Source organism: Phodopus roborovskii, unplaced genomic scaffold, assembly GCF_943737965.1.
Source record: "Phodopus roborovskii unplaced genomic scaffold, PHOROB, whole genome shotgun sequence".
Taxonomy (NCBI): Eukaryota; Metazoa; Chordata; class Mammalia; order Rodentia; family Cricetidae; genus Phodopus; species Phodopus roborovskii.
The window spans coordinates 36338941-36352660 of record NW_026126447.1 but is presented as its reverse complement, the minus strand read 5'-3'; the positions used below and the strand labels follow the sequence as shown (position 1 = coordinate 36352660).

The window sequence follows — 13720 nt, the reverse complement described above, 5'->3', positions numbered from 1 at the left end:
ATATGCCCACCAGGCACGGGCTGTATGACACACAGAGGGCCTGGGGCAGGAAAGCTTGATCCTTGCTATTTTATATAGCCGTATCAAGGACCTGTCAAGGTTTGCTTTGTGAGGTCTACGCCACAGTTAAGAAAACTACGTGTCATGGTCAGAACTGTGCACCAGATATTTCAAGCACTACTTCCAGCACTTGCTTCCCCTGGGTCCCCCCCTCCCCTCCACCCCGGCTCTACACTGTCTGCCATTGGAGGGTTCTGCAGGGTAGTTTGTGGTGCTCAGGGCAGGGGAGGAGATGAGGCAGGAAGCCTTGTCAGGGTTCTGTGTACTAACCCTGGGAGTAAGAGGGAAACTTCTCAGAAGAGACTAAATGAGCACATGTGAGCCCAGTCCACCAGCTAAACACAGTACCCTTTCCCCAGCAGCATCAGAAACTAAAATAAAGTACCATGGCAACCTTTCATCATCAGCCTCCCCTTTCTCCACAGTGATTCACTCCCACAAACACACACCTCTCCCAGTACATTTCACCCTAGGTCCTTAAGGAGATCTATAATCCCAGTTTTATAGGTGGTGCAGTGTAAACACATGGTTTAAAGTTATACTCCCCAGCCTGATAATGCATCTTCTGAAACATAAATTAATGACAGAGAGGAAAGTGGTAAGGAGCGAGGCTTTCTTCCTTCTCTTCAAGGAAGATCTAAAGGGGCAGCCTGGTATATAGAGAGTTCCAGGACAGGCTCCAAAGCAATACAGAGAAACCCTGTCCCCAAAAACACAAACAAACAAAAAGAGTTCTACACCCAGTGAATTTCTTCTGAGCCACTATGTCTTTAGAGGGAGAAAATGGACATAGAGGAAGGGCAGGCTTCAGAACCTCACTGCAGAAAGGAAGGATGCCTCCGTGAAGCCTCTGGGCTTCCCAAGGAAGCCATGCTGACACCCACTAACAAAGGCATTCCACTGTCCTGAAGGCAGGCTCCAATGTTACCCCTCAGAAACGGGCAGGCTAGGACTGGGAATGGGGCTCGATTAATACAACACTGGCCTAATACACATGAAGCCCTCCTGAGTTCAGTGTTTAGCACTCCATGTCTTTTTTTTTTTTATCTAAATCAGAGCCAGTTATTTATTTAAAACATTTTACTGTTTGTGTTTTATTTCATATATATATATATATATATATATATGCATATACATATATATACACATATATACACACACATATATATATATATTTTCTATTTTACATATCCCAGTTCCCTTTCCCTCCTTCCCTCCCATGTCCCGCATAGACCCCCCTTCATCCCACCCACCCCCCACTCTACAGGGAGGGTGATGACTTCCAGGAGGGATTATCAAATCTGTCAAGTCATTTGGAGTAGGGTCTAGGCCCTCTTTCTAGCCTCTAGGTTAAGGGAGTATCCCTTCATGGGGAATGTACTCCAAAAATCCTTTCATGCACCAGGGATACATCCTGGTTCCACTGTCAGAGGTCCCTTAGACTGCCCAGGCCTTCTAACTGAGACCCACGTTCAGGGGATCTGAGTAGGTCCAATACTGGTTTCCCAGCTATCATTCTGGGGGTCCATTTGCTTCCCCTTGTTTAGGTCAGCTGTCTCTGTGGGTTTCTGTAGCCTGGTCTTGACCCCCTTTCTTATCACTCCTCCCTCCCTGCATCTGGATTCCAGGAGTTTGGCTCAGTGTTTAGCTGTGGGTGTCTACTTCTGTTTCCATCAGCTACGAGATGAGGGCTCTATGATGGCATATAGCTATTTATCAATCTCATTATCAGGGAAGGACATTTAAGGTAGCCTTTCCACTGTTGCTCAGACTGTAAGTTGGGGTTATCCTTGTAGGTCTCTGAACATTTCTCTAGTCAGTTTTCTCTTTAAACCTATAATGGCTCCCAGGGCATTATTTGTAATAGCAAGAATCTAGAAGCAACTTAGATGCCCCTCAACTGAAGGATGGATAAAGAAAATATGGCACATCTACACAATGGAACACTACTCAGTGGGGGGGGGGAACAAAAACAAAACAATGGAATCTTGAAATTCCCAGGCAAATGGATGGAAGCTAAAGAAAACATTCTGAGGTAACCCACTCACAAAAAGAGGAACATGGTATGTACTCACTAATATATGGATTTTAGACATAGAGCAAAGGATCACCAGCCTATAATTCACACTGCCAGAGGAACTAGGATACAAGGAGGAACCTAAGAGATACATACAAGGTCCCTCACAGAAGGGGAAAGGAATAAGATCTCCTGAGCACATTGGGAGTGTGGGGGCAGTGAGTGGAGAGGGAGCTAGGAGTAAGAAAAGGGGAGGAGAGGAAAACATGTGGGACCAGGAAGATTGAGTTGGGGGACAAATAGCCAAGAGCAGGAGAAAAAAAAGAAAGAGAGAGAGAGATACCATAATAGAGCACTCTGTGAGGGAAAATTAATAACTAAAAGATACGGGACTCATGGCAAGAAGGGAAAACTAGAAAGAACAAGTGCTTCTGCCAATAGATATAGATAACTTTCTGACTGGAGAATACATTCTCCCTGCCCCCCATTATCTTAAGGACAAGGTCACTGAGCCCGCAGGTCCTAGAGAAAGAAAACCCCCTATCCTTGTAGGTGCGCTAAACAATCCCACCTTGTAAGCACTTTGTACTCTATGAAATCTCTGTAACCTTGGAAACCTTATGGGCTGGGACTAGGAGTCTCAAACCTCCCTTTCCCTTTAAAAACACTTCGCAATTGTAAGTGGGCACCTTACTCTTCTGATAGAGTGAGGTGCCAGCTGGTTCAGTTCTTAGCAATAAAAACCTTTTGCTTTTGCAGTCGGAAGTCACTTCCTTGGAGGTCGAGGAAACCTGGTAGGCACAACACACTCCATGTCTTAATCAGTGTTCTATTGCTGTGAAGAGGCACTATGACCATGGTAACTCTTACTAAAGAAAGCATTTAATTGGGGCTAAGCTTACCGTTTCAGAGGTTTAGTTCACTGTTGCCTTGGCAGGGAAATAACTGCACACAGGCAGATAAGGCAGCTGAGTTTTACATCCGGATTCACAGGGAGTAGGAAGAGAGACACTGGCTTGGGTCTCTGAAACCTCAAAGCCCACCCCCAGTGACACACTTCCTCCAAACAGGCCACACCCACACCAACAGACCACACCCACTCCAGCAAGGCCACGCCCATCAGAGCAACCCTTTCAAATAGTTCTGCGCACTAAGCAATCAAATACATGAGCCTATGCAAATCACCACACTATATAAACTGAGCATGAGGGCTCAGAAAGAGGTAGAAGCAGAAGTAACAGAAGTTCAACTATGTAGCAAAGAACATCTATTTTTTATAGTAATACAAATTTACTGTCTTAACATTGTGATGGCTTGAAGTTTGAAAAAGCTCTCAGCAATATAAAGTTGACTGGTTACAGCAGTTGTAATCATATTAGCTAAGTTTTAGAACCCACCCGTGTTGAAAAACAGATAAATGCATAAATAAAATGATTTTTTTCCAACCCTAAAGAATGAAATTGTGTTGTTTGAAGAAAATGGATGCAGCAGCAGATAATCATATTAATTAAATTCAGTCAGTCTCAAAACTGAAATTCCCTCTATTGGTGGTTTCTGGATTGTATATAGATATATAAAATCATGTTTGTATATATGACATGGAAGTAGAAGTGGGGGGGGGGGCTGCAGTGGTTAGGAGTACTTGTTGCTCTTCCAGAGGACCCAAGATTGGTTCCCAGCATCCACTTTAGGCAGCTCACAATTGCCTGTAACTCCAGCTAAAAGGGATTTGATGCCATCTTCTGGCTTCTGTGGGCATTGCATGCACGTGGTGAGAATGGACACACAAATAAAAACCATATCAATATTTTTTTTATATTTTTTCTTGATTTTACATACCTACCACAGTTCCTTCTCCCCCTTCCCCTCCTTCCACTTCCCCTCAACCCACCCCGTTCCCTCCTCAGAAAAGGTAAGACCTCCCATGGGGAGTCAACACAGCCTAACCAGGCCCCCTGCATGTGGGTGACAGTTTTGTAGCCTGGTCTTTTTGTGTTATCCCTGGCAGCAGGACCAAGATCTATCCCCAGTGCATGAGATGGCTTTATGAAGTCCATTCTCTATGGTAGGATGCCTTGCTCAGCCTGGAGGTGTGTGTGTGTGTGTGTGTGTGTGTGTGTGTGTGTGGTGGTGGTGGTGGTAGGAGGGTGGGCTTGGTCATGCCTCAACCAAATCTTTTTTAACATGTAGAAGTATAATTGTCTAGGGGAAGAAAAGAAGTTTAACCAATACAATCATACATACACATACAGATAAAGCCATGAAGGCTATGTTCCTTCTGTAAGACTCGGGACAGTTTATTCCAGACCTTCTCCTGCTTCTGGAGCTGATTACAATCCTTAGCTAGTGGTCCTTGCCTCCAGAAAATCTAATCTAATCTAATCTAATCTAATCTAATCTAATCTAATCTAATCTAATCACAGCAACAATAATAGTAATAATAAAAAGAAATTTTAAAGGGAAAAACAAATAGAAAAAAGAAAATAAAATGTCAGGCTAACTTCCAGTGATAGCCGGTGCAGAGGCCACTGTTGGGTGCTGGAGATGCTGACTCTTACCCAGACACATCAGTACAAAGACTTGGAGTCTAACAGAGAAGACCTATGGACAATGGCACTGGGTCCCAAGACCAGGAAGAAGCCCAGGGGACTGTGGAGAAAATCTAGTCTAGGAGTCAGGGAAGACAGCTGGAAGGCAGCCAGCCAGCCTAGCCCTGAAAGAGTGCATCACAGGAAAGGGCACACAGAGGCCCAGTGACCATGCACAGTCACAGAATTGTAGCCCATGGGTGTTTTGCCAGCTCTGGGGTCGGGTATATCTGTCTCAAGCTGCGGATAGTGAGTGTGTACCTCACATTTGGCCATGGGCCTTTCTGGGAGTAGCAGGTACTGCATGCATCTCATGGCCTTTCCTGGCCACCTTTCTGGGATTTCTCTGCTTTCGTAGGGGGCTCTCTGATCTGAGGTCTATATACCATTGTACCTTCGTTATGTTTTTCAGATACCCTTCAACCCATTGTTCCAGATACCTACTATCCCTGGCATGATATACAAAGCTGGCTGTGACTAGTCTTCATGTCAGCCTCTGACCCCAGCTCCTCTCTCCTCCCAGCGTCCTTTGGGGCATGGCTTAGGTTCCTTTCCCAGAAAGCCAACCCAGCTACTCCTACGACTCCACAGCCCATCATGTGTATGTCTCTGCATGGCTGTCTTCCTACATGTTCCATGTCCTATCACCATAGCCAGCCTGTCTGTCCCATTCAGTGACTTCTGTGAAAGACAAAGACTTCTTATGTTGCTTTTAGTACTCCAACACCTAAGCTATACCCCTCCATTTTCCTCTTGTCTTTAGTACCAAAGGCCAAGACAAGTATGGTGTTCATGTTTGGCTGTAGAAAGTTGTAAGAAAGAGCCTCAAACCAAGACACTGAACAGGATTTCTGGATCCCATGACCTTCGTAAAGCATTAGTGGACAGCCAAGTCCATAGCATCCCAGAGGCACAAATTAAAGAGAAAGCTTCCCCTTTCCACCTTAGTGAAAGAAAGTCTATCAAATCAAATTAAAAGTCCCTTTTTCATGGCCTTAGGATTTCCTCCTTCCCCTGGAGAGATAAAGAAAAATATGTCTCCTTCCTGTATTAACAGCTTAAAATGTGAGATAAATCCTGCCATCCTAACCTGTTTTTAACAAATAGACTTGGCTGTCTGGTGGCATGATACATGTCTGACAGATCTATTTATCCATTCTATTTCTTTAGAGATAACACTGAGAAGTTTTATCTGTTATTTGGCCCCCTCCCCCACTCTCATTTTCCTAAGCAAGCATGTGGAGCCAGCAGTTGATGGATGGATGGTGTTTGGGATGAAAGGGGCCAGAATCAGATCGCGTTCAGGATGTGAACAAACTGGATTATTAACAAGCAGTCACGGGGCAGGAGGTGTGGGGGAAGCTGAGTGGATCCCAGACAATGGCCAGTGATGGATGGAGGGACACCTGGGGCTGCAAGGTGTGGACTTGAGATAACTGGTGGCCGCTTCTGGGGTGATAATGGGAGTGCCCGGGCTCTGTGCCGACTCCTGCTTCAAGGCCAATGTCAGGCCAGACACTTGACTCCTGCTGAAAATCCTCCAAGAATCCTCCTCTGCACAGGGGACCATGGTTTCTTCTCTCTTTTCTCTCTATAAAATGCATCTCCATGCTCAAGGAAGCAGCTGGCAGGAAATTAAGGAGAGGCAGAAAATGGGCAGGGTGCTTTAGTATAATACCCCAGCATAGGACATTAGTTTAGTATCCGCTTTGTGCCAAACACTCATGGGTGATGCCTTCCCTTTGTATACACCATGTCATAAAATCATCACACTTGTGGCACATGCATGAAGAACACTACAGAAGAGAGGATGGGTAAAGAAAATGGTCTTCTGTCTGCCACGAAGACCCTCCCCCCACCAATCCATCTGTTTAGTATTCTGCAGGGAGGGCAGGCCAGGGTCCTTGTTCTGTGTGAGTGGGTATATAAATGACTTTCCCAGGTCAAATTTAAGTGTGCTTCACTTATAGTGGAAGGCTAGGCAGGATGATCACATCAGCCTTGGACCACACCGGCTGCTTTGGAGCTGTGTGGTCTCAGGAAGTCACTCTGTCTCTCTGAGGTTGTCCTGTCACCTGTCACAGGCAGGCAATACATCTGCCTCTTGCAGGCACTGAGAGGATTAGGCCTGGATTAAGTATGTGGAGTTCCTTGTCACTGGTAATGGTCTCTGCAAATATTAGTTATTATGCTGTTACATTTCCCTTAATAACTCAGAGCTTGGGATGGAAAAGCCCTCCATGGCCTTTATTAAGATATCCTTAGAAGCTAAGCAATCTTATGTTCTTTTTTATTCTCATATGCTGTAGAGGGTTCTTAGGGATAGTTTGAGAATCTCTGAAAATGACTGTGGCATTGACATGTCTAAGAAAAGAGTGCTTACTGGGCCCAGAGATCCACACAACACGTCTGTTGCTCCAGAAGGAGACATGTGTCATGCCCTTCTTACACATGTGGGGATAAAAGCACCTACTGAACAGAGCACACTCAAGGCCATAGAGCCATCCATCACCAGACTCAAGACATCAGCACTGACCTCAGACCGTGTTTGTGGCATGCTCTGTTATGTTGCCTCTCCTCACAATGTTGCTAATTCCCTAGTTTGTCCAAGGGGTGTGGCATCATGCCTCTGTCTCCATAAACAGACACTTAAGCATTTGGATGCCTCAGGGTAAGAATCTGGCTGGCACTGAAGGCAGTAGGTCATTCAAAGAGGAGAGGACTGCACTCACTAAGCAGGGTATCTCAAAGAGTTGACCAATAGTAGCTGGAGACAGCTCAGTAGGTAAGGTGAATTTGAACTACCAGCACCCACATAAAAGCTGGATGTGGTGATATACACCTGTAACCCTGGCACAGGCTGGGGTCAGGAATAGACAGAGACAGGAGTATTTGGGGAACTTGATGATCAGAATTCCAGATCTGTGGCATGATATAATCAGTATTAATAATAAAAACCTGGAGTCAGATATTGGGAGGAAAGTTGAAAGATCAGAGAAGCAAAGCAGCCAGCCTCTGGCTCTTACCTTTACCTCAGTCCAAATGGGTGATCCTGTCTCCACGTAGACTCAGACTGAATGCTTAGACTGCCTGCTTCAGACTGACTGCCAAAACTGCATTCTTCTCTATGAATTCTCAGTCTCATATCTCTCTCTGTCTCTGTCTCTCTCTCTCTCTTCCTCTTGCCTTATATTCCTCTCTCCATCCATCCATATCAAATTCTGGTCTCTACCTCCCTAGCGCTGTGATTAAAGGTATGTGATCCCAAGTGCTGGAATCCCAGTTGTGTAACCTCTGTTTCTCTTTAGACACATTCAAACTTGTGTAGCCCAGCGTGGCCTTGAACTCACAGAGCTCTATCTGCCTCTGTCTCCCAAGTGCTGGGATTAAATGTGTGTACCACCATTGCCTGGGCTCTATGGCTAACTAGTATGTCTAGCTTTGCACTCTGAGCCTCAGGAAAGCTTTATTTGTTATATCATAAACAAAATATCACCACACAGATCAAATGACAGAGCGTATCTTTAAAAATAAAAAAGTGATAGACATTTGAAGACATCTGACAACCACATCCCATGCACGTGTTCAGGCAAACACATGTGTAACTGCACACCACCACCAAAAATTAAAAAATAAAAACTAAAATAGTAATCTAGAGTAGAGTCTGATGGCTCATTTGAGTAGGTTAAGTTCCTGTTGCTATGTGTAAGGTCCTACGGGTATTTCTCCATCATCGAAGATACTCTGGTTCCCTAGGGTGCTGCTAAAGGCTTTCTGCACCAGGCACACTCTCTTCCAAAATATTTTCTATAAATGCTTGAGAGATGCAGTGTCTTCTTCTTTTGTTTTTCAAGACAGGGTCTCTCTGTTTAGCTCCGGCTGTCCTGATCTATAGATCAGGCTGGCCTTGAACTCACAGAGATCTGCCTGCCTCTGCCTCTCAAGTGCTGGGATTAAAGGTGTGTGTCACCACTGCCTGGCTTTAGTGTCTGTCACTTTTTTAAGACATAGATGGCCCTTCTCTGCCCATGGTCCAGCCTGTGGGAGCTCCCACCTGGCCCCGCAGTTCCTCTTGCTTTCTGCAGTCTGCCCATTCTTGGTAAGGATCTGGATCCCATCTGAAACCTCCTCTGTCATATGCTGCTCACATAAATTCTACCCCACTAAACTTAGATAAAAAATAAATAGGTTAAAGTCTTCATAAACTAGAAAACACTGTAAATGGCAACTATTATTATTAATATTACTATTGTTAAGATAATTATAACAGTTATTATCCCCACAGAAGTTATGCTCTTAGCCCAAGGTCACTTGGGAAAGCCTCCTACCCTGGCATTCAGTGCGCAGAGGAGCTCATGGTCTTTTAGGGATCCTATTCTTGGATGCAAACATCCCTTACACACAGGTTCCTTGGGCTGTACTTGTACTCATAGTTCAGAAACACGGCTAAACCACACTGCTTGGACTCTGCCCATAAAAAATTTCAGCTCAGCACAAGGATACCTGGGTGAGCCACAGTTGCCGAGACTCCAAGAGCACAGTTTGCATTTATTTTGTTTAATTCTTACATTATGTTTCAACTTCCTCCTAAGTGCATTTGTCTGCAGAAAGAGCCACGTGGGGAAGTTCAGCCCACAAATAAGAATATAATTATTACATAGTTTAGCAGTGCCTGGGCGTCACCCGGGTATTTGGTGGTGCTTCACAATTCAATTGTCTCTCCTTCAAGACCACATTTAATAGGATAAACAATTTCTGCTAAATGCAATAAACGTGAACCTGGGCTGTCATCTCCATAATCAACTCAAATTTCCCATTAGAAGTGGTGGCTGTGATTGAGATTCAGAATTTAATTTGGTGGTGCTTGCTTCGATGTGCTACTGTCAGCTTCCTGGGAGCCTCCCGTCAACCAAAGACAGAGTGGCTCTTCCCTGTCTCGGGGGAATCTTAAAAGAAGATAGATTATAACTCAAGAAAATTATACGGCCTCCGTATAATGAAAGAGATAAAACATTATTGCATTATCCTGTTGAAATAACAGCAGACAGCAAAGCAATAATATTAAGCTAAACAAGGGCCCAGACCCGTCAGTTCGATTGCAAGGGATGGGGGGATGCAGGAAGGCAGACAGAACTGCCAGGCTGCCTGCCACCGCCCCAGGCAGTGAGTCCACAGCTCCTTCCCTGTTTCCTATTGACTCCACAAGGGTAGCTGGCCAGGCCAAACTGGAGAAAAGCTTCAGTACCATGGATGTGTTTAGCTTAGGACCCAGCACCAAATCCAGCTGCTACAGATGCAAAGCAGGTGACCTGGCTGAAAACAATTGATTGAAAATGAATGTGATGAATCAATTTACCTTTAGCAAATTGCATTTCCTCATCCATTTTATTTCAGAGAACTCACCTGAAGTTCCTCAATCAGGGAGATGCACTCATGGACAAACAAAGCAATGAAAAGAAGGGGATATATAAGAAATATAATGCTTAACCACTTAGCATTTGAAAATTTAAAAGATATTGGCTACCTGGACATCCGCCGCCATCCTATTGACCTCTTCAGGTTCCTATCCTCCCAAATAGTATTTGCACAAAATCCCAGTGCGCAAAGTAAAATGTACAATGTCTCAGAGGAGGGAGGGTGAGGCTGCAGTGCATACCACCCCACAGACAACAGCCCCTCGACCCATTTTCCAGCCACTGTGACCTTCCCTTTCCATTGTAAACCTTTTATACTGCAGTGATCATGCTCTCCTGGCTCCCAGTCATGTACTATTACTGACCAACATCCAGATTTCCATTGCCACATGCTTTGTTTCTTCTACTAAGCATCAAGCAGCTCAGGGACCCAAAGCCACTCTCCTGACAAGGCAGCAGGCAGAAGCTAGGCAGTACTGTGAAATGCACAAGAACACACACACACACACACATTTGTACACACACACAGAGAGACAGAGAGACAGACAGAGTGAGCTTTCTGCTGCATATTATTTCATCAATAGCTCTTTGCTAACCATATGTTCATTCAGAAAAGGAGACCAGCCTCATAGTTAAGAATTTAAAATTCAGGAGCCTCATTTGCAGCACAATTCTGTCAGTTAATTATATGACCCAGGACAAGTTATTCCAGTCTCCCAACTCTGTTTCCCACATATTTGTGTTGCAAGGTTGCCATGGGAATGGGTCGGTGACACATAGAAATCATTCCATAGATACTGGCTGTCTTTATTACTGACCAAGGCTGGGTACTTACCAAGGGATGAACAACTTCTTACCAATTTACTGTCTCACTATTAGACACCTACTATGTACCTTTGCCACTACCTGGTGACCAAGATAATTCTGGCTCCTAGACCATGTGAGATTAACAAGTGTGCTGAGAGGGCAAAGGGAGACTCACAAAGATGCGTTACCTTCCAAGGACTTAGGGTTTTGCTCAACCCTCTATTTATTCAAATTAACATGCATTGAGCAAACTAAACTCTTTAAAGGGCAGAGTGGCATTGCCTTTTGTTGTGGCAGCCCTGGGTGGGAGCTGGTATATGGTAAGCTTGGCTGAGTGTGTAAGGTCCAGAACTTGTGCTGGACCACCCGCTGGGTCTGTTCTCTCCTCTAACAGTTGACTGTTTCTGAAGCAGGGCCTGAACAGGATCTGCCTCCTTTCTGAGGGAGTGGATTGTTACACTGCCTTTGTCTTGTTTTATGTCCTCCAGAGCAGGCAGACCAGTCAGACCAGCAACTCCACTTCCCATCAATGGGGACATCTATAAGAAAGAAGGATGATGAGTATAAATTGGCCATTATTAAGTTCTCTTGTTCTGGGAGGTGGGGTAAGGTTGGGTGAATTAGCCAACAGGCTTTTGGAATCTGACTTTACCATCTCTTCCCTTTAAACAGTGAGTACCCTGGGAAAGGAATAACTGTAAGATGTGCAAATACCCAATGGTAAGAAAGAGCAAAGAAAACAATGGTCCTTTCCCATTGACATTATCAATCCTATTGGCCCTTCAGATCTCAGTAAACATGAATTTCTTCACAGAAGCCCAGGATCCTTTGTCTTCACCACTTTAAGCTCTCAGAGCATTTGTAGTAGTGATTGCACAGAAATTTTAAATGTGTTTGTGGACAATTCAAATGGCATTATTCTTTCTTGTTGCATCACAATCTTTGTGATGACAGGGAGTATACCAAATTTGGCCTCAATGAATCACAACACCTTGGCTGGCATACAGAAGGCCTTCTGCAAATAAGTATTGGATAATAGGAGGATGGATAGGTAGGTGGTTGGGTGGGTGGATGGATAGATAAGGAGGTGCATAGATGCATAGATGCATGTACCAGTGGTGGGAGAATGGATGAGTGAATGAATACATAACTATGTTAATAGATGGGTGAGTGGGCAGGTGGATGGATGGGTAAACATATTGATGGATAGATAGGTTGGTAGATGGTGAATGGGTGGGTGGGTGGACAGAGGCATGGACAGGTAGATGGATGGGCAGATGTGAGTGTAGGAGGGAGATAGGTGGATGGATAGTTTCCAGATTAGACACTTCACAGTTGTAAGATGCTGGATAGTTTCTCATGTATGGGAGCTATATTAACTACTGTGAACATAGTATGCTTTAAATAAGGTGACTATCATTGGTGCTTATTGTCTACTTAAAGATTGGCTTTGGTCACAGATGCAACTGGTGAATAACTAGGTTCTTCCTCATAATATTTATGTGTATCATAAAAATGCTATAGTGGATGGTTTCTGAGGTCTTTTCCAAACAGAAACACTGTGGCCATATGACCCTACATTCTGAGAAGGTCACTCTTTGAGACCTTGTTGAGATGCAGGGGGAGAGAAAGCAAAGCCAACTTTGAGGCAGAAGGACATGTTCAAAGGCTGTGTCTTCAATCACACCTGCTAACATAGATCTGGGTTCTCGCTCTCACTGTGAATGATGATCCACTGGTCTTCATCTTCTCTATCTATATAATGGAGATTTCACCAGTACTGACTTCAAGGGATTGTTTCCAAGAATCGTTATAAACTTAAGTCAGCTCTGTGAGGCAGTAAGTAGGATCATGTCCCTTTCAAAGATGCAAAGAGATCGGGTGAGTGTTCAAGTCAGAGTTATTAAATGATGGTGATGAAATCTGAACTCAAGTTGAGTTCAGCACCCCAGCCAAAGTGGCCAGTACACAGAAAAGTGCACAGAGGATGTGTAATGCTTTGTTTGTTGTGATATAAGGGTATCATCAAAAAGTTGTGGGAAGGAATACAAGTGGGAGAGGAGTGTGAGCTTGATAATTTTTAGATGACAGAATGGGCAAAGAATTTGAGAGTTGGAAGAGAAATTGATTGGGCTACCTATTTATCATTCTCACTCTCCCTCCCTCTCTCTCTCTCTCTCTCTCTCTCTCTCTCTCTCTCTCTCTATCTATCTATCTATCTTCCTGTCACTGAGAGATAACTGTTCTTGAGTCATGGGGGTACAAAAGTCAATGGGATATGGCATTACTTACAGAAGGAGGGGAGGGGATACAATGTGAAAAGGGCTATGTGTACATGTTTTCAAAATCTTATGGGCATCTACAGCAGGAGCTGACTATTTCCACTGAGGGATGGGTCACATTATAGGAGTTTCTATAGAGGAAAAATATATACACAAACCCTGGATTTTGAAAGTTGAACGATACAACTTTATGCTTTCCACAACAACCCAAGAGGGCTTGGGAATGTCACACATTAGCAGTCCTACACCATGGCACATTGTCCACAGTGCAAACAGTAAAATCCTGAAGGAGCCAGGCAGGACACCACAATGGCAGTCTTTAGTCTACACCCCACCCTACTCTTGTTCTTTTTAGACTTTCTCTACATTTTCCTAGAGTCTGTTTACCCAAGCAACTTTGGAAGTCTCATTACCTTTCCGATTGCTGACCTCACAGGCTATGCCTTGGAAACCAGCAGGGCAAATGCAGTCACAGCGTGACCCTGAGGAAAACAGGGAGAGAGAGTGATGCCAGGACTCAGGAGCTCAGCTCCAAGCAACTGAATTTCCACC

At 44.4% G+C, this 13720-nt stretch overlaps 1 protein-coding gene across 2 annotated transcripts in view; it reads right to left on the bottom strand.

The window, feature by feature from the left end:
• Positions 1–11070: 11070 nt before the first annotated feature.
• C8b (complement C8 beta chain) overlaps positions 11071–13720 on the bottom strand; it is a 37116-nt gene continuing 34466 nt past the window's right edge. For both annotated transcript variants that reach the window (XM_051188013.1, XM_051188014.1), the window contains 2 exons: positions 13582–13650; positions 11071–11425 (listed from right to left, as the gene is read on the bottom strand). In XM_051188013.1, the coding sequence (XP_051043970.1) occupies positions 11274–11425; positions 13582–13650 (221 nt within the window). In that variant the 3' untranslated portion in view covers positions 11071–11273. The remainder of the gene's footprint in view (positions 11426–13581; positions 13651–13720) is intronic.